Raw genomic sequence first — 23,567 nt, 5'->3', positions numbered from 1 at the left:
ATTTAGTAGGGGATGTTGATTGTGTGTGGAAAAACCCTTTGATATCTGTTATACATGTGCATGTACAAAATGAATTTGATCAAGGGGGGGGTACTAGTGCTATTTAGTAGGGGTGTTGATTGTGTGTGCAAAAACCTATTGATATCTGTTATACATGTACATGTGATAAATATCATGCACTGGGCAAGGGTCCCAACCAAGCTGGAGAGACGCTGCAAAAATTTGTTATGATATTTTTTCGTTGAAATATATTTTTAACCATCTTTTTTAATCTTTTCATCTCACATGAAAATAAAAAAGAACTACAAAGGATGAACCATTGTCATCAATTTGTCTATAGACTACTTATGAATTCTGCACACCTCAGATGCAATTTAAGAGTTTCTTAATATTGCAGAGTGTACGATCATCGAACAACAATCACTTGGATTGGAGGAATTGTATTGTTTGTGCAATAACATATACATCGTTGAAGACTTTTTCATTTGTTGCAAAGTGCATTTAAATTCTTCTTTCAGCCCCGTTTCACTAAGGGACTCTTCAAAGAAACTAAATAGGCCTTCATGTATTACAAAATTCTTGTTAATTATGGACGTCAAAAAAATCCCCTCAATAGGAGGCAATGGGGTACATTATTAAGAAACAAACGACCTCTATGCACAGTTGCCTCAAGTTATCGAAAATGCTGATTTATTTCCTTGGTATTTCTTTCCATAGTTGCAAATTACGTAAGAGAAAACCACTGTCATTTTAACTCTTATCTTGAACAAAAGATTGGAAATGCAGACTCGTCGGAGTTAACATCTATTTGTGCACGTTCACATTACGGTACATCTGTATTTGAGATCTGGGCTTGAGCGACCTGTCCGAATGGTCCCGTTTTTGCCGTTGACCAAGTTTGAATATCAATCAATGTACGACTCCTGGGTTTGGGAAAACACCTATTACGTAATGGTTTCATCTCGCGCCTGAGGGCGTTCAAGCGGATGGGAGGATCCATTAGGCCCTGCCCATTGTTTTCAGGCCAATCACAGTCTTGGTTTTATGTCCCACATGCGTGCACATAATTCCGACGTGCGCGCACGCACGCGCGTAGGATGCGTGCGTCTGGAACATGTAGTGTGGCATTGAAGAAGAGCATGTGCTGCGTACTTACGTGCGCAGTGGGCGGGGCTTACTGGATCAGTCTATTTGCTCACTGTCCTGTGTGTAGGTATAATTCGGCACTGGCCAGAATGGCAACATAAACACAGTAATTTTTCCCTGCTTTGACGGTCGATACAAATGTAACTAATCAACAAACAAACTTTACACTCTGTGGTGTTCAATTAACACAGTGTGGTGTCTTTATAGAAACTATTTTCACAACGCAAAGTGTTTATGTAACACGGTCGTATTCGCAGTGTACCAGCCTCGACGCCTCACGCACTTGATTTGCCTACCGCAATTTTCCTCACGCACTCCAAGTTCATTCTCTCCCAATCTTCGTGTTTCCGGGACCACACGAAAACAATACTCTCCCAAAAATGTACATTTAATACCCTTCATCCTCACAGACCTACACCGGACAGATTTCTGCAGTGAAAATAAGCCAGCACGATGTCTCCCATTCTATAATCATATCCATCAAGGGTTATGGAAGAAAGACCCTGAAGAAATAAATGGGAATTTTTTGGAAGGACCCTACCTCTATACCTGAACCCCCCCACGAAAGGAAACCTAAAAAAAAAATTGACTATGATGTTTGTGTTAACAATCTTGTTTTATGAAAGGAAAGTTACAGAAAACATCCCAGAAAACATCCCCTTTCACTGGGGCCCATCGCTCTCCTCTCGTGATTCTCATAATTCCATTGTCATCTCATTTTCTTGACTCGCTGCAAAGCACTCTGAAGCTCGTGACGAATACTGATTCACTTTTTCCAACTAAAACGCTTTAAAAGATGCAGATAACAGGTTAACAACGTCAAATAAAGGACATTGGGCTTAAGTTAAATCTGTAACCGAAATTGGACTAAGCCTAAACTTAAGAGTGGTGGTTAACAACTGTGTCCTTTTTTACATTGATATATTTTTACTCCCGACAAAAAAGAGGTTATACGTTGCTATGCTTGTAATTCTCAGAGGCTGTTTTAATTATTTTAATTTTGTTACAATGAATGCACAAAAGGTTTACTCGAGCATATCAAGTGATACAAAACACTTGTCCTCTGAAAACGTGTTAACGCATAATCTTTATAGGCTCCAGACAATTCAGCCAACTCTGGTGCCGGAAACCTTAAAAAGCAAACAAACAAAACAAAAGAAATTCAGCCAGATCGGTATTTTAACAGCGCATGCCCAAGAGGAAGTGCATCCAAGGTCATTCAAGAAGAGCAATGCATGCGATCGTCTGTTAGCTGGTCCATACGCGAACTGGTACGCATACTTTGTTTTCGAATGGCCTTACTGTTTTGAATACCGGGCTGAAAGTCCAAAGTGAGATCCTGAGCATTCAATCATCCACTTTGAGGTCTCTGTTCAAATTGTAAAATAATATTTCCCAGGCTTGCACACCAATTAAACCAAGCGGGATCATAAAATTAAATTGATGATACTTATTAAAGACAGTCATGGGGGAAATACAGGACCAAGGTAGGGAAGTGTAAAAATATGCAGAAATATTAACAGTTCTTATTATTCAAAAATTTGAAACGGAAATTTCAATTCATAATGTAAACCTCTTCCAGAATAGAGATACCATACTTTTTACAGTGACGTTACTTATTTTATATGAATATAACCGTGCATAATACTGATTTACCTGTAACGATATACACAGGATAATATACATCTATTTTACAGCTAAAATGCCTATCCTACAACTGTCGCACTGCTCGCACTTTTTGGTCACTTGACTTCATAGGGCTACACGCACAATTCACATGATAATATACATGTATACTCATTAAAAAACATTTAAAATGTCCTGCTCGTAGTACTTGGCAAAACCCATTGCAACAATGTAGTTTTTAATCGAAGTGCAAATGTTTGCAAGCTCCAAATAACAAGGGCAAACTTATGCACCCATCATACTGTACACAGTGCATAAAAATCACCTGTGGGAAGCGTATTTTGCATCCATAAACTGCTCAATTTAAAATATGCTTTTCGGAAAGCACTGAAATAGAAATGTGCAGATTTGATTTCCACTAAAGGACCACTGCATCCCCGCTCACTGCATCAAAGATCTATGTAAAGGAGTGATTCCAAATAGCGTCAGCTTTTCGCGTTCGTCCCAGCAAAACTCCGGATCCTTTCGGTAAAATTCGTCCATCACTGACTACCGTCACTTGGATCTGTCCCTTCTCCTCATTCACACATTCCGGTCGTAAATGTCGTCTTCAACCCCTTTCTCGTCCCTCGCTCGGCAGACCCCATCAGGCCTTGCCTCCCCCTCAGTCTTGGCGTCGGCGCAGGCCGAGCGGTGATGGTCGTCGCGAAGCAGGTTGAACTCCTCAACCCGGGCGGCCTCGTCCGGTTCTGTGTCCGACAGGGAGGCGATTGTTGTCAGCTTGATGGCGTTCCTGTTCGGGTCTGCCTTGGGAAGACGGATACCCTTCTGCCAGCCCTGCCGACCGTTGGACATCCGGCTCTGCCGATCTGCAATATCACGAGGTGAACTATTAAGTTCCTGTTCTCAAGCACTGGGCAAGTTCAGGAAATGACTAAGGTTGGTTCGATCAACGTCGTCCGAACGATAGATGGTTTGGACCACTTGACCATTGAAACTAGGCCCAGAGGTATGGCCACACAGCTGGTTTTATCGATGATCGATTAATTTATCATTGTCAAGGAAACCATTCATTTTAAAAAAAATTTTAACTGTACGAGATGTCACTGTAGTCATGTAGGCCTACACTGGGAGAGTTGCAGCCAACAGCGAAACGTTAGTAACGACGAAATTTTGAACAACATTTCTACTGGGGACGTTTGAGTGTGACTGTATTTCGCGTGCGCCTTGTTAAAAAGCACGTGCAATGGTCGAACTATATATTTCATGCCTGAACATTCCACATGGCCTTATGCCAGTAGACCATTATTTCCATTACCAAAAGTCGTTTTCCATTACCAAAAGTCGTGTGACAACAGAACAATAATAACTGCCTGCAACACCCACCTCCTGCAAAGTTGACTTGCTTCATGTCAGTGGTCATGGTGGATAACGACAGGTTGAGTGAGGTGCGCGCCCTACTCATGACCCGCCGGACGTAGCGGGCTGTCAGCAGGGTGTACAGCATAGGATTGACAGCCGAGTTGACCGGAAGAACAAACACAGCAATCCACGCGTACACCTACAAAAGTTTGGACATTAATTTAAATTACAAGGACATAAAATACATACAGTGCAATATGCGTAATGTATATAATCATAATATTGTATGGTATGATACATATATTTTATATCAAATTTTTCTGCTGTAGATAAAATTATGTTCTTTCAGAAATATTATTTTAAAATGTTCATGCAACACAGGTTTTGTATTTAATCTCTACCTCAAGACATGAAAACAAGTACTATTCTTTTCAATTCACTGAGCCAAATCCAATTTTTCAACGCTGAACCCGCGGAAAACAATACCAATGGTTGCATTCTCTTCTTCATGCGGTGGAAGCGAAGGATAAACACTCATTGATGACCTCCTTTCTGGATTTTCTATTACAATATTACAAGAGTCATGAATCCTCAACTTTCAATATCATTTCTTACACGTCACTCAAGGTTAGGATTGAATTCTGAAATGATCATAAATGTTAGTAAAAGTAAAGAAAATGCAAAACGATTGGAATGTATACACTGGTGACGCCAAAAATGGTTTCAACGGGACTTGGGCATCCATATTTTTTGAATTCAGGAGACCGTTCAGACATTGTTGCTAGAACCATTGACACAAGATGAACCCCATGCCAGTATGATCTAATGTCTGTCGATGATTGCCGCCCGTGGTCAACAGCGTCTTGGTGCTGGACGTCTCTCATACAAAATGATGCATGAGCGAGTCCGTTGACCGATCACAGTGCGCGAAATCAGTCTACTCAATGCGCGTTTGGAAAGGGTCGACAGATTTCGTGCGTTGTGACTGGCCAACGCGTTGCAAACTCTTGGAGGCGCACTATTGTGAATCGTCCATATTGGTGTAGTATCACAGACATATAAACAAATAGACCACCAGTCTTGCGCGTATAACAGTGATTTAAAATAGCGTGGGCAAACAGTGGGCAAAACGATGGATGACAGCGCATTCAGAGCAAATAATCGCACTCAGATTGCATGTATTTGTTAACATGTACAGTACTCTCAAAATACCTTCCCTCTTTAGTCTTTGGTACTGCTATGTATTCTTTTCAAATGTTGCGACCGCACTGTTTCGAAACGACATGGCAACAGAGGATTTTTTTCACAATCGAAAAATGGCTTGATAGAATTTTGTGGCTGCGTGTACATTCTATATACCGAGGGGTGAATTTCCCAATGCTTTTGGATTTAGTCGTGCCGCCTCGGCTACGGTACCCCGCCGGTTTCTTTTTTAATTAGGAGCTGTCTGTTTATGGGTTTATATGTCTGTGTGTTGTACAGAGTTTAAAATACACATCCAACGTCTGTTGCAGCTGTCAGTACCAGATAATAGTCATGTCCAAATTCACTTGGCTGACTCTAGAGATAACATGAACCAATGGAAGGTGTGATGTAGCGGCTGCTTCTCCTTTTCGTAGGTTCATGTGTTTTATTCCACCATAGGCATAAAATTACATTACAGCTTCAGTATCATTATGTTGATCTGTAGGAACGAAGGAAGGAAAAAAAGGAAGTCCGGTCGTGCGGGGCTGACATGCAGCGCAGTGGGTACGGAATGGGATCAGCACTGAGAATGTTTGTGGGTTCGAATCCCGAAAGCTATTTTCTGTATCTTTGTAATTTTTCTTAGTCTGTTTCTTGTTCAACAAAGATCAATTTTTGAAAGGTTCTTTAATAATTGTTCCTTCGACGTTTGTTTTACTAGAGAAGAGCACGCTCATTTCAACGCAGCGTCGACTTGAGCGTGACTCATTTGTTTATACGTATCACAGAATACGGTAAATACGGTTACATGTAGTTCAGAATGGCGGCATTTTCCTGTAAAGCTTCGTCAATTAACGGCAGTAAGTAGTCGGATGGGGTGTGTCAACCGTTCGCCAGTGTTTCATCTTGGGAATTACCTCATTGGGGATGTTCGCTCCACCCAACGAAGCCACGCCCAGTAGGATGATAGGCGCCCAACAGACAAAGTCGGTCATGACGATAAGCGTCATCCGTCTCGCCATCGCGTCACCCGTGTTGGCATCCCTTGACCTGAGCGAAACGGTATAAATAATACACCACTGAATTTGCCGGGAGCTTAATTAATAGGGTTAGTCTGAGATGATTCAGTCTTGAAAAAGTGGTTAATGTTGTTGTACATAATAGTCAAACGTTAGATTCTGTTACTAAGAGATTTGCGCGTGCTACAAACTGAAATACAAACAAATCTGGTCGAGCTACTGGTCGTGTTATTCGAGTTAACACAACGGCGCTCGTGAGTGCGCGAAGGGCAGAAATAGGGCAACAATACGACCCGTGGTTATGAATTGAGAGTACACTCTTGATCAAACTAGGATATGTGTGCATCGCATAGTTACATCAAGATAGCAGAAAGGTGTGTTTACTGTATATGTTCCAACGATGTGTTCCGAGAGTAATACGCACGTAGCATTTCTCTGTACCTGCGAGAAGACAGAAAAAAAAACCGCCCAAACGCAGCCATAGTTTCAACCCCAAACCATCACCTGTTTACAGCCTTCTGCGTCCTCCTGGCCACCACAAACATGACGGAGTAGGACGCGGCAATGGTGGCGAAGGAGATGAAGTTGACGACAAGAAAGATGAAGACCGAGTACTCCCAGCCCGGGGGCCAGTTGCGGGTGATGTGCAGGGCAAGGCACACGCCCGAGCGCCCGTAGAAATTGCCAAAGTACGGCACGCCTGTCAGCGGCAACACGGCCAAGAAGATCACCTGTGAGCGGAAAATGGGACAGATAATGAACACCATTTTGATATTCAACTGACGAAGAGACGCGAACTTTGGACCCTCCGACAAGCCATCCCCGTTAACAAAAAAGACCTGTGCAGCGAAATGCCAGCTTACAAAGCAGCCGGTAATACATTGTAAAAAGTACCTGAAATACGTTACAGCTTCAGCATCATAATATTTAATAGGATATTAGCACAAACGAAAGACAAGAGAAGGAACTAGTTTGCGTGGAGAAGGATGACCAAAGGGGGAATTTTTGTGGTTTGGATACTGGATGGCATTTTTTTATTTGTTTCCTATTGGAAAAGATCAACACCAAATTACATTTTGTACCTTTGCAGCTTCCTTTCGTCATGTGAAAATGCTAACATCAACACAATAATATTACCGCTGAACTTGCTTATAAGCGCGGCAAGCAATAATATAGTTGGATAATGTATAACTTCAGCGTTTCAGATGTTAGAATGTAAAAGTCTCGTTTGTTGTTGACGAAGGTGGGCGTTCTTGATCACTACAACTGTTTGACGTGAGATGTGCAACCTTACGCCGGCCGTGCCTTTAATGACGTTTTATGTACTGTTTCCTCGAATACCGAATGACACTCATATGTCAGCGAAATAGAAGCCTACGTGTATGCATGCATATTGTACAGTGAAAAGGCATGTAGTTAATGAACACCATTTTATGTTTTCCAGGTGAAAATGACACATTGCGTCTTCCTTAAGATTTAATCATGGAAAGCACGGATATACATGAGTGGCTGCTGGGTCCTTATAGCATCCTCATTAGGCCATACAATGGCCAAAATAGACATGCCAGTAAACTCACTATGAGCCAGGCTACAACCATGACGCGAACTGCACCGCTGTACTCTATGTCCTTGATGCGGAAAGGGAAGAGGATTGACAGGAGGCGGTGCAAGGTAATGATGGTCAGGCTGAAGACGGACAGCTCGCTGGAGAACGTGGACAGGAAGCCAGCAAAGTGGCAGAGCCCCGAGTTCCGCCACTCTTTGTCGTATATGATGTAGTGGCCGCGATAGAAGGAGTCGACCGCCGCGATGATCAGGAGGTAGACACCCATGCAGAAGTCGCCGATGGCCAGGTTGGTGATCAGGAATGAGTGCACCTGTTGCCGTGGGACATAAAAACAGGCGTGTGTTTCAAACAAAGGCATTCAACGCAATGATATCTGTCAAGTTTTACCCTTTGATGCTTTTAACCAATCGCAGTCATGTCCACACGCTGGAATAAGGTGATAATACAGTTAACAACAACACTATTCATACCCCTTATAAATGTTAGGGTTTTTTAAAAAGGTTTTTGTGTTCTTCTAACAAATGAAAGGTGGGCACATAATATTTGGGACATAGTTGAATACTTTTAGCTGTCAGATATAAATGAACTAGGGCTTTGGTTTTTACCTCATTCGCATAACAAAGAGAATGCTACATTGTTTAGATTCTGACATGCTCAGAATTTTTCATACCCTTCTGCATGTCACAGTATTTGTCCACATTCCTCCGAAATGCACATGCTACAGACATTCCTAAGATTCTGCATTTCGTTTTGAATATATATGTAACAATGTATACATCCTCTAGGAATCTGTTAAGGATGTCATTTATCTTTGCAATTAATTGTGACACTCCAGCACAACTTGTGTGAAATGGGCGCCAAGGTTTCAACGCAGATAATCCACCGCACACTGCACAAGGAAAGGCTACATGGGCGTCGTCCAAGAAAAAACCCCTCTCCTCACTCACAGGCATCGAAAATCTCGACTCACATTTGCCAGAGGACACCGAGAGAAGCACCAAAGTTTCTTGTCATCAGTTCTACATGGTCAGACGAGATGAAAATGGAGCAGTTTGGCCACAGGGCTGTTTCCTTCGTTTGGCGCAAGAAAGGCGAAACATTCAACCCCCAAAACACTGTGCCGACCTTGAAGCTTGGAGGTGGGAGCATCAAGTTGTGGGGTTCGTTCTCTGCAAGTGGGCCTGGTTATGGCAATCTCATAAATGTGGAAGGAATTATGAAGGAGTTTTACATCCAGATTCTGCAGGAATATGCCAAGCAGTCCGCAGAAAATCTTCATCTTGGCTTCAACTGGGCATACATGTACCGGTACCAATAGGACAATGATCCCAAACATACGGCAAAGGCAGTCAAGAAATTGTTCCAGGATTAACAACATGGAGATGCTACCATGCCCAAGCCGAAGCCCATGCCTCAATCCCATCGAAAACCTGTGGAAAACCCTCAAGTCCAAGGTGCATGGCCGCAGGCCCTCCAACCTGAGAGAGCTAGAGGTCTTCGTCAAGGAAAAATGAGCTAAGATTCCCGTGGAGCTGTGCCAAATCCTCGTCAACAACTACACAAACTGCCTGAATGCTGTAATCAAAAACAAGGACTTTGCAAGTGACTATTATTAACTCTTATAGGCAAAGGGGAATGAATAATTCTGAACATGTCAGAATTTAAACGATGCAGTATTCTCCTTGTTATGCAAATGAAGTACAACCAAGGCCGTTAGTCATTTATACCTGAAAGCTAAAAGTATTCAACTGTATCCCAAATATTATGTGTCACCTTTAATTCGTTAGAAAAACACAAACATCTAAATTTATAAGGTGCATGAATAATTTTGTTGTCAAGTGTACCTACGAAGCGCGCATCTGAAGCATGCATTGTTAGCATACAAAAGGCGCAGTTACTGTCATGTGAAGTGGGTTGGACTTACTGAAAATTGGCACTGTAGTATTTCCCATCCTTACATATGCAATATACACAGAACAGAATTCAATGCTGAAAAAGTAAATACCTAACTAATTGAATGCCTGCCTTAAATTGCAATGTACAAAATGCACAAAGTTTTCACAACTCAATGTCCAATGCCTTAGAAAATGCAACCAACACATTGCAACAGAAGCTGGAAATGTCGATCTCTACAGTGTTAAGGGGGGCCTAAGAGATTGGCAGAAAAGAACTTGTAATTAGCAAAGGAAGAGGGAAAACTGGGTCGCTATTTTTTCTCATCTAATGGAACGGAAATACCATGCATGTAGCTCCAAGGCAATAAATTCATCAAAAAACCCATCCAGTAAATTTTTGTTTTATTGAAGGAGCTTCCAGACGGTTGGGCAATCAACCTTTAAACAAATTGTTTGAAATATTGTACGTGCCGCTTCTTATTTAAAGTAAAGAAGGTATTATGCGTTTTGCAAACATAGCAACGACACTATAGATTCCTTCAACTGACTACTTAACAATGCAAACATGTGAATCTCACAGTACATAAACACATGCCAAACATAATTATTGTCTTCACGCAACTTGTACCACTAAGGGTAGAGGGTAGTAAACCTACGTGAAAGTGTCATCAACGACCAGATTTGTTTCCCAGAAAGCTATATTTACCCATGTCGGCCCCACAAGTTCAGGTATATCGGCCAAGGGGGCCTGTCGAACAAAGAACTACAAAAACACACACAAAGAGAGCACAGCGATCAAATAAAACAACATCACGGCAACAAAAGAATAGAAAACTAGAGAGAGATGTAGGTGCTTCACGGCGCACAATATCAGCCGGTGGTCTGCACGTAGGTTGGAAAATGACCTAAATCTATCTTTAATAGTCAGCACATGACCGGTGCTGATCACAAAGTGACCCTTGACCTAGAGATTCAACAGGCCGTCGGTGTGGGTGTTAGTGATCATGTCTAGCTGGAAACTGACCGAAATACGGGGAAAAGTCGTACTATTCAGTATGCTCTTGAAAAACTAACCCCACCGACCAATGGCTGACCTACAAGATACATTTGCAAGATGCTTTCAAGATATAGTGACCACTTGAGGATTAATTCGTTTTAAATGCCTTGACGGGGATACTTTCCCATGTTTTGTATAAGACTGACAATTGCTGACCATTAGCTGACCTCTGTCTTCAATCTGAAAAACTGTCCACATGAAACTTGCAATAGAGTTAAAATGGACCATGTGTGACTTAAAGGGTAGCAGCAAGGATTTTTTCTTAGACATTTTTTTTGGCAACTTTGTATTGTCCTTTAAAGTATGAACATACTTGGACGCTACCATTCGGTTAAATGCAGTGACAAGTGTACTTTTGACCATCGTTGAAACTCTGGGGCTTTTGCCAGAGATGAACATAGCCAAATGCAGATAACCGTGCAGCAACCTTTCATTTATTTCAAAGATATGGCCCCTACAGTAATAGTGACCTCTAGATGACCTTGAGCAGTTGAGCCTAATTCTGTGAACACCCTACATGAGGCATAGTGTAGGGATGCAACTTTACCAAGTTTAGCGTTGATAAGATGAAGACTTTGGGATTGGCATTTTTTTAATGCTCAATGAAATGATAATTATTGATTACTAGGTGACCTTTGACCCCGGTCGGAATACACCACATATCGGGCTTGGGTCATTGGTCCATATGGCTAAGTTCTGGTGTTCTAGTTGGACACATCTTTTTGATGATACTATTTTACTTTTGCTCTTCAATGACATCCCCTGTTCAATTTCATAATTTATGTCAGAAAAATATAAAATATAAAACAGCAGAATAACATTGACTACATTTCCAATCACTAAAGCAATTGCCAATAACAGCAATTTAAGGCTTGTGGTGAGACAGAAGGTGCAAAAAAAGAAGACGAAGACACAGAAGAGCCATCATATTGTACAAGCTGACATCAAAATGTGTAAGGCTCAGTAAGAAGATGAGATTAGTTGTTTGCATTTCCTACGGAAATAAAATTTCTCATGCTTTGTGATGAAGAGTAACCTACAAAGAAACGTATAAAATGCTGTAAGATGGGAATCGTTTGTCAGAGGGGACAGTAATACTAATATGCGGTTGCTCAGCACAGAAATATGCTAAGTAGCAAATATTCGCTCAGCAAAAGCCGACTTAAAATAATCTAACACTCCACACGACACACATTGCCTAAATAAAACTAGTTTAAGCTGTGTTTTGCTCATCGTATAAATTTGCTGAGAGTTTACCCATAGTAGCCTTATAATATTGAGTCTGAATTTCAACTTCATTCTGCTTTGAGTGTCTTTGGTCCTCGGTGAATAAAATAGTAAGAGATCCTATTCAAACATATGTAGGTTTAGCTGCTAAGAAGAAAACAACTGCCACGTAAGTGCCTCTTACACAGAGATTCCAAGAGAACCAATAGAAATTTTAGTACATCACTGGCGTTAGGGATAGTCTGACATTTTTGTTAAACAAAAGCTTCGCACTGGGTATTTCGCCTGTGTTTTAGCAGTTCCATGAAATCATGCCTGGTTGTATGTGTACTCGTGCCGACTCACCCGGTTGTCTCGCTTGTTATTCATCCGCATCAGGATGACGACCAGGTTGCCGACCGAGGCCATGATGCCAATCACCCAGATGGATCCGCGGAGGAACACATTGGCCATCAGGTCCTCACATGACGAGAAAATGCCCGGTTGAGGCTCGCATTTCTCTAGCGACACCATGTCCCTTGCCATGCAACAGAACCGGTACTCATCAGTGTACCTTGAACAAAAGGGTCCCATCAAAGGAAGTCAAAGTACACGTCACCAAAAGGTTTCCGCAAGAGTAGGCAAACTTGCCTCCAGTACGCCGTTATACATGGTATAATTGTAAGCTAGACACCTGGCCTCATTCACAAACAACAACCGTGCATTCCTTATGAAACGGTATACTGGTCACTGATGATGTACTACAGGATTGTCGTTCTGTTCCAGTGCTTGGTACTAGCTTTGATTTTTTATTATACTTGCTGCCAAGTCTTTGAGGCGAACGTATTTGGCGAACGTACGGTGGGGCATGTAGGTCAGTGAGATACCATGTAGAGGCTTTGCATGGTAACATGTGCATCTTGCAGGGCAGTTCTTTTGTTTCACTGGGAAACCTCCTTCGTGTATACCTTGTGGAACAATAGCACGATGGCAGCCATGGAAACCCTCTACGAGGCCAAGTCTGGTAAGGGGCAATTTTGTTGACCCCGGTCGACTTTCCTGGGTACACTATGCACTGCATAGGTCATGGTGTTGTGAAGCGTTCTTCACATCGTGTGGAACTTCCTATTTATTTGTCTTGCAGGTTACGTAAGCTTGTCTTTTATATAGGCCTACTGGTCACGTTAAAACACTTGGTGTAGTTACTTGCTCTGTGGTCTGAGGGAACCTTTGACAGTATGCCCATCCAACATGTATTTACATGTAGTTCGTTACGTTAATATTATTATTTAGACCCGAGTTTAGTTTCGTCGATTTTTCTTTTGACCGACAGTTGCAGACCCGAGTCACCTAATTGGGACTCCAGTCGCTATTTTTGTGACTTGTGACTCGACTTGTACCTATCAGTTTTTAAATTGTGACTTGACTTTGATTTTCACATTATGACTTGTAACCAACGCAAGTCAGAAAAACACTTTGAAGTTTTAAATTGGGCCTACCAACTTACGCCTTGCGTTCTTACAATAATCAGCGTTCAGATTTCGTTCGGCTTGCGACTTCTACTACGATCTTGTCTGAACAGGGCCATCTTTGAATCACTTGGCTGTGGCTTGAAATTACACATAGCACGAAACGACTCGTACTTGAAGAAAATACTTGTGACTTGCTTAATTGTGTTTGGGCCACACTGACTTGTGATTTGACTTGTTTTGACTTGTGATCAAATGACTCGTGACTTGAAACGTGACTGGACCATATAAGTTGTGACTTGGTTGAGACTATGCAAAAGTTGACCTCTGACTTGACTTGGACTTGCAAAAATTGACCTGCTGCCACCTCAACTGACCGATGATCCCAGTATCGTGCTGTCTACAACACAATAATAGCAATTACAAACAGAAAATGAACAAATAAAAAACTTTCAATGCAGCCCCCCACCTTAACAAATTTTCACGGTTGGGCAGTTTTCCAACTTTGGTGAATCCCCCCTCGTGGATACAGATTCACACTACACCTACAGGGGCTGCTTATGTTGACATATTAAATAATTATATTGGAATTTATCTTCTGTTTTTACCGTCTATGATGAACATTATAGCACAAAACATGAAGGTACTTTTATTCGTCAATACATTCAAAAATGTCTCATTGAAATCGTTACTTACAGCTCTCGTAACTTTGGGAGACCATAAAATGCTTCGGCGTGTATTTTCTGAAGCTTATTGTGTCGAATGTCTCTGAAAAGAAAGTCCAATGAAACAAAGGTAAGGCATTGGATACGTAAATAACAAATCTGAAGATCCTTCTGAATAATGACCTTACAAATGAAATGCAAAGGATAGAAATATCTATCCAACAGGTTTGTGTGAAAATAATTGATGTCCGTTACATTTCATAATTATGACTTGCCAACTGGTTAAGATTATTTGGCAGGGCTAATTTGCATTGGTTATTTATCCCCAATGATTCAACAAATTCATGTTTATAGGAGTGGTTCCCCTGTATTTTGTTTGTGTTTTTTTACATGTCTTCAGCTGCCCAATAGGCCTATAGATGTGTCGTTTTAAAGGAGCAACTCCCTCTGAGAATTAATTGTACAGGTAACCCCCCCCCCCTTTATCGGAACAAAGGCCTCTTTCAGCTATACTTCCCCTGGCCCCTCAGTTGGCATGCCGGCATGTAGGCCGGCAATGTAGGGAACAAACATGCCTCTCACTCCTCGCCCACAGCAGTATGGGAAGAGTCTGCTATACCTACCCAAACAGCCACTATATGCAAATTTTCTTTGCGTCTGATTCTTTCGCTAAAACTTAATCAACCGTAATGCACCCTCTAGACCCATGATGAAGGATGTCGGCAGAGTACATGTATATCAACCTAGCGTCATGAATCGCCATTGGGTGGCTAGGGTTCACGTCTGCGGAGATCAGCCATTTGGAACAGATGAAGTTAATGGCCGAGGAACCCGACTGTCTAGGGTGAAGTTCTCATTTTAAGGGTAACGATAGAAGACGAGGCACATTACCTCTCAGCTTTGATTCATGGCCCGATATCATCACGAAGATTAGAGTAGGACGGTAACACTGACCATTAGGGTAGTAGCCGCATTCTTTTCTTAACCCGGGAGCTGGCCTTCATTGTAATTATTAACTTCCTTATGAATATGTACTAGCTTCCCTCGGTTTATCAAATCAGCTCCCAAATTGTTAATCTATTATTTACGTACGTGCTTTTTCCCTGCACGCACCCTCTCCGGCCGAGTATGCACATTTTTCCCCTCTCTCTCGCTTTTACCTCACCACGGCCGGTGGTCAGTTTACTCATTGTGCCGTTTTTATCCGCAAATTTCGCCTACTTTTAGCCATTCTGGGAACCTGTTTAGTATACTGCCGTTTCCACTTTGTACACTAATCCACCGGAGTTTCCTCGGACTGGTGAATTTTTGCCGCCGTTTGTTTCCAACTGTGCTGGTATCCTCACACCTCTGACCGATATCAAGGAAGCCTTGTCTACCGCGACCATGCTTGCTCATCCTAGCACTGATGCCCCAATCGGCATCATGACTGATGCCTCTGACGTTGCCGTGGGTGGCATGCTCCACCAGCTTATTCACAACTCTTGGCAACCCATAGCTTTTTCTCACACAAGCTCCTTCCTGCCGAGACGAAGCACAGTGCATTTGGACGTGAACTCCTTACTGTGTACTTGGCGATCAAGCACTTTCGACATATGTTGGAAGGACGGCAGTTCTGCATGTTCACGGATCACAAATCATTGATCCATGCTTTCCACGCCAAGCCAGACCGTCACACTCCCCGTGAAATTCGTCAATTAGATCTGATCTCACAGTACACCACCGAACTCAGACACATTAAAGGCAAGGACAATGCGGTTGCCAACACGCTCTCCCACCCTGAGATAAATGCCATGTACAGCAACGCGATGATCGACCTTGAACAATTGTCAGCTGCCCAGAAGGATGACGCCGAGTTGAGTTGCAACGCGAACTTGCAAAATCCTTTCACTAGTCTTGTGCTCCAGACCTTCCAACTCATTGCCTCTGAAGGCAGTATTATCAGTGACACGTCTACCGGCAGCCCCCGACCTTTTGTACCCAAACACCTCAGGCGCGCAGTGTTCAATGCTCTCCATGGCCTATCCCACCCAGTGACTCGTGCAACCCAACTCACCGTCACTTCTCGTTTCGTCTGGCCAGGTGTCAATGAAGAGATTCGCAAGTGGGCGCAATCCTGTCTACAGTGTCAGAAGTCTAAAGTACACAGGCATGTTAAAGCCCCACTCGGCACTTTTAGTACCCCAGATGCGCGACTTGTACATGTACATCTCGACTTGGTAGGACCGCTACCCGCATCTGGTGGTTACAGTTACCTTCTCACTTGTGTGGATAGGTTTACTCAATGGCCGGAAGCCATCCCTATTCCACAATTTTCAGCAGAAACAGTCGCGAAAGCCTTCGTAGAGCGGTGGTAACAGAGGGGTAACAGAGAGGGGCACGTAGACGAGCAACCCTACTCTGCTGATCAAGACCTGTAGGTGAGGGAGTCTGGCGCAGAACAACAACTACATATAGATGTGCCATGTCAAGGCCGGGAGGACAATATGCAGACTGCCGAGTACCTCAAGGGACTGGCTCAGTCACTTTGTGATGTAGAATTTGTTCTACTGCGTGAATCTTTCTCTGAGAGCAGACATATGTAAAGAAGTTGTTGGCTTCGAGATGTGAGTTACCTTCAGGTTAATCCGGAGTCCAAGGCTCATAGGAACATCTGTCTTGTCTGGAGGCCAAGGGGTAGTAAAAACGTACCTCCGTAATGACTTATCCGTTGAAGTGACAATGAGATAACTGAAGTATTCCTGTCCGTGAAATCTAAATGTTCGAGAACAGGAGTATTCCATGAAATTCAAGAAGTGCCTGTAGAAACTAGTAGGTTAGCGCCCATCCTCGGTTTCAACTGCCAACAAAGGTGTGACTAGATGTTGTCAGTCCATTGTGTACTGAAGGAAGACGGTTGAGTCAGGAGAACGTTAATAGGTAGGGCCTCATATAAGGATGGTAAGAGGTTCTAGGTTTACACGGTTCGCCCTCAGACTGAAGATATGTTGGTGTGATAAAGGCCCAGGCGAAGGACGAAAGCCGAAAATCGGAGAAAGTATAATGGCAGGGATCTCAAGATTAAGAACTCAGGACGGCTGGAGGGCTTATATGTCACGTTAAGGAAATCTCCAGCCTCATCTGTACATCCACCTATACCGAGAGCCCGTCGCCAAGGTGTTCGATTGTGGGAATAGGCGGTGAAAGATTACCAGAATAAGGGCCCCCAGGACACAGACCGAGTGACATGATCGAACTTCCTAAGTTCCTCTGACGTCGATGAAGCAGAGGAACTTGATTTCCCGTGGGTGGACCGGAATGGGAAGTAAAATAATTTAAGTCCACCAACGAAGCCTGGGTTGAATCTGACAGAGGCTGAGCTACTGTAAAAGGAACCCCATGTACATGGAATAATTACATGTAATTGAGAGTTTGTAATTGAGAGAGTAGACAGGTACCGGAGACGAAAAGGTTGCACCAAGTAGGCTGCTTGTACGTAGTCTACAGTCGTATTCACTGCACTGTAAACAAAAGGTAAAGTAAACATAAACATAGGTAAATCAGGTCTTGATGACTTATTAAATCAATACAGGACTAACATTTAGCCAACAGTGACTGACTTCGGTCAAATTTGACTAATATGTGAGTTATCTTTGCCGAATAAATTTTGGTCATTGGCCTGTCTGACTAATTTGAATTAGTCATTTTAGGCAGAGCTGGACTGACTTTTATTAGTCAAAATGACCAATTTTCCTTTACAGTGCAGAGAACTATTGGAGAAGTCAACCCGGATAGCGTACTTACCTGTTTCTTGGCCAGGCACCCCCCCCCGGCGCGGAGGTCTCGGATGCCGGTCGGGGGCTGATGGCAATAGTGTAATGATAGGAGACTGGGTCACGCATACTTAACGCAGCTCGCGTTGAGTATGCGTGACCCAGTCTCGTATTCACCGGAGGCCGCTCCAGAAGACAACGTAGGGCCGTCCGGTAAAGTGTAGTTTGTACTGCAAGCCTGGATGCACCAAAGAACAGTTGGTTCGAGGCACAGGCGTACAGGTGAAAGGTAGACGACGGAGTGACATACGGCGTTCAGAGGCCTCGGCGGCGAAACAGACTGGCTACCCGTGTTGTGGTCTGCACCGTGCATGCGTGGCCCGTAATGCGTCCATCGGGGCCGTACCAGCTAAGGCAGGGGGAAGCCCGGTAGCAGGTAGTGTCTTCCCATGTCTGGATGCCCCCGAATAAGAGAGGCGTGGGGCGCTCAGTGTGGCTGCACGTGAGTGGCGTTGGGTTGTCCCATCGGAAGCCTTGTGAGTCATGCTGCGTGGATAGGAAGGCGGTTCCGCTGCCCGGGACGGGGACGCGGACGCTGTTGTACCCGTGTGGCCCAGCATTGTCTCTGCAGGGGCCGCCCCGAGAGAGGGTAGCATCTCTATCACGCCCGGCTACACCGGTTTGAAAAGACGTCTGAAGACAGCGGCACCTGGGGGAGGCGGTCAGCAGGGTCGTCCCGGCCTGTGACCTTGTGAGCCATGCCGTAGGGCCATTGTAGACTACGGTAGGCGCTGGGGCGGCTTGAGGAGGTAGTTGCGGCCGGTGCAGGGGTACGGGGCCATTCCTGTGCGAGCTCTTGTGGTCCATACCAGTAGATTGGAGCGATCTATGGTGGGTCCTAGTGGAGACAAGACCGCCGCTGGACCTCATCGCTCGGTGGTACGCCAGGGAAGCTGAGCGCGAGGAAGGTATGCTCCACTCACGCCCGGCGTGTGGGCGAATGTCTGCACTAGTGACGACTGCGATGCCATGGTGGTGGAGAGAGGGAGCTGACGCTTTCGGCTCGCTGCCCTACTGCTCAGACCCGCCCTTTGGAGTGTGGCAAAGCTATCCTGATCTGACAGAGTCTTTACAGAAGTTTGGGAATTAGTGGGGAAATCTCAAGTACAGCATACACCGCCACTCGATCAATCTGCAGACCAACCCTGTCGGTCTACAGGGCAGAGTTGGGGCCAACGGCCGCACCGTCTCGCAGAACCCCGATAAAGTCAAGGTCGCCCAATACTCGGAAAGCGGGAGTCGTGGAACGAATCGTCGCACTACCTCGCAACCCCCCCCCATCCCGGGTCGCCTAAATATCAGGTCGATAGCATGGACTTTACCAGCGTCTACGGGATGTGATATTTGGGGTCAACAATTTATTAAAAGGTGGACGGGAAACAAGGGATTTGGGTGGCAGTCAAATAGTTGGTTTATTGGTCTCATTTCTCTTCATCAAAGTTCAATGTGGGTTTGAAGAAGGTGTAGCTTTACATAATAAAACACACAAAATGCAAAGTTAAGAGAGGCGAAGTTGTATACGAGTTTAACTGAACTACGGCTTGGCAGGACCATCGGAAATGCAAGTCAGACGGAGTGGGTACGGTACGGGTGTGTAGCATCACAAAACTAGGCTACACTCATCGGGCCGGGCCGTGGTGGGAGCTGTCCCTGACCACCACGGTGACTAGCATTGGCTGGACGGGGTCAGCGGTATGTACCGACAGCACTGCCGCTCAGACCGCAATGTGATAAGCGCAATGATAGAATCGCCGCACAAATATACCATTTGCTCAGCCTAGAGACGGGGAGGACCGGGGCTAGTTAGCAGGACAAGGGTGGCGAGGGACACGGGCAATCGGCTCGGACGTAGCGGTGACGGGCCGCTACGCGTCTCACTTGCACCCTGGGCTAGTTCGTACCGCTGTCGCATCGGTCCAAGCTAAGCTAGCTTGGCATTAATATGGTTACATTTCTTCGCCATAAGAATGGTTACTATCACATTTCTCTCGGAAAGGGTCCAACCGCCGCACTACGTTAGGTTTCGCTCTCACAACAAGGGTTTGGTCCGCCACACCTGACCGGCGAGCTAGGGAAAATTTGCTCTATTTATAGGATTCTAGACTAGTAGAGGATTTGGAATTTATACAATATGAGAGTCATTGAACAGCTCAGCCAATGGGAATCTTCTATATAAAAGGGTCACATGACCTCCTGTTAGAGTCGCGTGCAAGAATCTAACTGTCGCGTGTAAACAGGTGAAATACAGAATAAGAAGTCACGTGTACAAAGTGTAGACTGAGCCGGGTCCGTGAAAGTGCTTACCCAGTCATCTTTGGTGAGTGACTGACAGTTACATAGTCTGAGGTTTCCGAATATTAGCATTCCAGGGAGCCTTCCCACGCCCAACCACGCGGCCACGTGGAGGGGAATTTTCGACATACCAAACTGAGCAGAGAAAACACAAGGATAAAGGAGTGAAGGAACACGCGATCACGCCAGAGTACAGCATGAATAACTTAATACAAAATCAGCGTCTCTGGTATATTTCCACATTGCATATCTGAGCTATATCAGAGACCCTGGGAATGGAAGGTACGAGGACGCGTCCGAGTAAACAAGATTTACAGGTGCGCAACAGTATATAACCCAATGTAAGGAGTCGACAGAGAATATCTACGTGGATGCATTCACACAAGAGAGAAAAATACCGACAAAACATGGAAATACACACTCACAATAAAACATAAGACACAATGTCAAAAGAATATTTTGTTAGTATACTTTACGGTTGATTAAAATCACACAGGGACGTGGTAGGAAAACGGAAAACTCGAAAATCGAAGATGCCAAAAATGGACACGTCCGTTAAGAATCACGATAACAACTTAACAACTTTCAAACAACACTGAATGGTTGAGCATGCATAAAAAACCTCAATTCCAGAGAAAAAATGAAAAAAAATTGTCTAATGGCTGTACTTGTAGAGAAAATGCTCAAGGTTCAGCCTATAGCAAATGTGCACAAACTACTGCAGACAGCCTATGTACACTAACTAGTGCAAATACAATGTGCAGTAAGCAGAAGAAAATTACACTTTTCACATGAGCAGCTTCAACTACCTGTTGCTACAGATAATGGGGAGGGTTACCCAGGCTAGACACTGCCAACTGTAGCGGCCAAGTGCACGAAAGACGTAAAACTTTGGCCATGCTTTGACATGAAAGCTCACCGTAGATATTACTCCAGTTGACAGGCTCCAGCCCAAGAGTTGAAAACCTGAGCCCAAAATAGGGCACTTCCAACACAAGAGTGGAACAAATCACCAAGGAGAGTGTCTCGATAAATTTGAGTCACCTGTGCATATCCACGGCTTGGTCAGTCGTTGCCCAGGCTGTACTTGACCATCTAAAATTGAACCGGATCCCCCCTCCCCACAGTTAGGGTTGGCCTCTGTTAGGGTTAGCCTTCATTAGGGTTCGCATCCGCTAGAGTTACGCTCTGTTAGGGTTGGAATCCAGCTTTTCTAAGTTTCATTCAGTCCATCCTAATCAAAGAATTTCTTGAATCCGACAAACAAACAATTACAAAGTGACATGTTCCACATGTACATATATAATTCTCACGTGATTACCTGGATATTTATTGTGTCCGACAATCCAGTATTTCTGATGTCTCATAATCCATAAAACTGTTATTCATGGCTTGTTGTGGTCTCTCCACTACTGCCAGGACCAACGTAAACAAGAGGGATAAATTTTAAACCCAGCCGCCACTACTGCCTGGACGCCGCCATTTTGAAATATAGGGTCCAGTCCACTAATTCAAGCCCCATTGAAAACAGTGTAAAATCAGCACCGTTCAGGGCCCAATAGCATGCACGCCAACATCCCTGAGATTTCTGAAACACAAATGAAATTCTTGTCTGGTCACTTATCTTTCAATTTCTTTTCAATTTTTTGTGGGTTAACCAATTACATTTTTAATTATTCCCTCAAAACAAAATCACCCCCCAAAAAGTGATTTTTCCGAAGTCTGATTGCAGCCATTTTTCAAGTGGCAACCCTCAACTTTCTCGGGCACTTAGGACCATTTTTCAACCGTCGTTTTCAGCCCTTCTGCCCTCATATGAAAGCTCAAAGACCCAGAAAGTTGATCCCGGCAACGATTTACACAATCTCACCATTTTGGGGGCCAAGCAATCTCCTTTTTCAAAAGATACTGTGGAAGGGGGCACTTTTAATGCTAATGAGCTGGTCAGAAATTCTCACTTGAATTAGTGGTCTGCACCCTTTAGGACGAACATGGCGGCGGTGACGCTATGCATCATGGGCCTAGAAGGAGCACTACGGTTGATCAAGTTTAAGCAAATAGAATCAGACGCAAAGGAAATTTGCACATACATGTAGTGACTGTTTGGGTAGGTTGAGTGCAGTGGACCGTCTGGTTTCAGAGTACAACTCACTGCTTGGATTGAATTGAATTGGTCTGCCCAGTCAGCTTTTGACCGAATCGTATGATTTGTTTCATTATTCACACACTGTGTTGGTTTTTGTCTTTTTTTTGGTTTTGTCTGTAATATGTTTAATTGTTTTAGTGTCTTTAAGTGTCTTCGAATCAAGTTTTTGGTTTATTCGAGTTGTTTGGTTTTTAAGGGTGTGATTGGTTTGTGACATCCCTGTAATAAACTCTTTTTGTCCTTTTTGGATTTGAGATTAAGAGGTTTGTGTCTTTTCTTTCTATTAATTTCAATTTCTCGCGACTTTTCCCTTCAAACATCCATGTTAGTTAGGTTTTTTTGTAGTGTGAGTTTCCCCATAACGTGCCATTTTTCCAAGTTACATTTGCATTAAGTGCACGGTATACTGAAAAACACCCCATATTAAATCAACTCCGGCAGGTATTTTGATATTACATACCTACAATCATGTTGCTTTGCAAGGCTTCCGGCATCGTATCTAATACTGCTTACGATTTTTGTTTGGATGCAAATTTCATTTGGTTCACTGCAATGAAATTAATCCAGTGTGCTTTAGTAATATGACTGTCGGTTACGTACAATTTCTCTAGCTCATTCAGTCCAAAGAAGGCGCCTCGGGGAATGTCCGTCAGGGAATTGTGAGACATGTTCCTGAAATTACAATAAAAGTCAGATTTAACATAAAATCGTAGTCACCAAAAACCTCAAGTGCAACCAAAAAGAGCGAGAGCAGTAAATATTTTCTTTCTCAAAAGCGACTCGTTAAATTATTTATTTTTGCATCATTCATGACACTGCAAAAACATGTACTCCCGGCCCGAGGCTGAACTAAATGTTGCTGAGGTACAGGTTGCACGATTCCCTGTTGTATCAAAAGACCTTTAACGCGATGCTGCCACGTTTGTCTTGTTCCCTGTAGACCCAATAGCAATAGTAACACATCTTCACAATGCTAACAGGGAACAGGATATTTTTCCTTCCAACCTCAAATTGTTTACATTGCTGCGAATAGTGGAAAAGCAAGATGGCTACCCCATGATTTAGGTCTACAGAGGTCGGCAGGTGGCCATCTTCCACTTTAAAATGTATGACGCAATGT

The 23,567-nt window shown here is 43.7% G+C and overlaps 1 protein-coding gene and 1 long non-coding RNA gene across 8 annotated transcripts in view; one reads left to right on the top strand and one right to left on the bottom strand.

Annotated features, from left to right (window-relative positions):
* Positions 1 to 668: 668 nt before the first annotated feature.
* The window catches only part of LOC110979576 (G protein-coupled receptor GRL101-like), a 73,620-nt gene continuing 50,721 nt past the window's right edge, over positions 669 to 23,567 (bottom strand). For 6 of the 7 annotated variants that reach the window (XM_087132693.1, XM_087132692.1, XM_087132696.1 and 3 more), the window contains 9 exons: positions 23,048 to 23,119; positions 14,229 to 14,300; positions 12,430 to 12,637; positions 10,507 to 10,563; positions 7,916 to 8,215; positions 6,843 to 7,069; positions 6,237 to 6,369; positions 4,159 to 4,333; positions 669 to 3,641 (listed from right to left, as the gene is read on the bottom strand). In XM_087132693.1, the coding sequence (XP_086988819.1) occupies positions 3,355 to 3,641; positions 4,159 to 4,333; positions 6,237 to 6,369; positions 6,843 to 7,069; positions 7,916 to 8,215; positions 10,507 to 10,563; positions 12,430 to 12,637; positions 14,229 to 14,300; positions 23,048 to 23,119 (1,531 nt within the window). In that variant the 3' untranslated portion in view covers positions 669 to 3,354. The remainder of the gene's footprint in view (positions 3,642 to 4,158; positions 4,334 to 6,236; positions 6,370 to 6,842; positions 7,070 to 7,915; positions 8,216 to 10,506; positions 10,564 to 12,429; positions 12,638 to 14,228; positions 14,301 to 23,047; positions 23,120 to 23,567) is intronic. The other variant, XM_087132698.1, reaches the window with a different exon arrangement.
* Positions 7,036 to 10,185, top strand: LOC147799834 (uncharacterized). Its single transcript, XR_015424274.1, has 2 exons — positions 7,036 to 7,211; positions 7,783 to 10,185. It is a non-coding gene; the product is annotated as an uncharacterized LOC147799834 (long non-coding RNA).

The sequence above is a fragment of the Acanthaster planci genome, linkage group LG02 (genome assembly GCF_054643075.1).
Source record: "Acanthaster planci isolate LZ-2023a linkage group LG02, COTS_SCS, whole genome shotgun sequence".
Taxonomy (NCBI): Eukaryota; Metazoa; Echinodermata; class Asteroidea; order Valvatida; family Acanthasteridae; genus Acanthaster; species Acanthaster planci.
The sequence above is the reverse complement of the archived record's forward strand: the minus strand, read 5'-3'. Positions and strand labels throughout refer to the sequence as shown.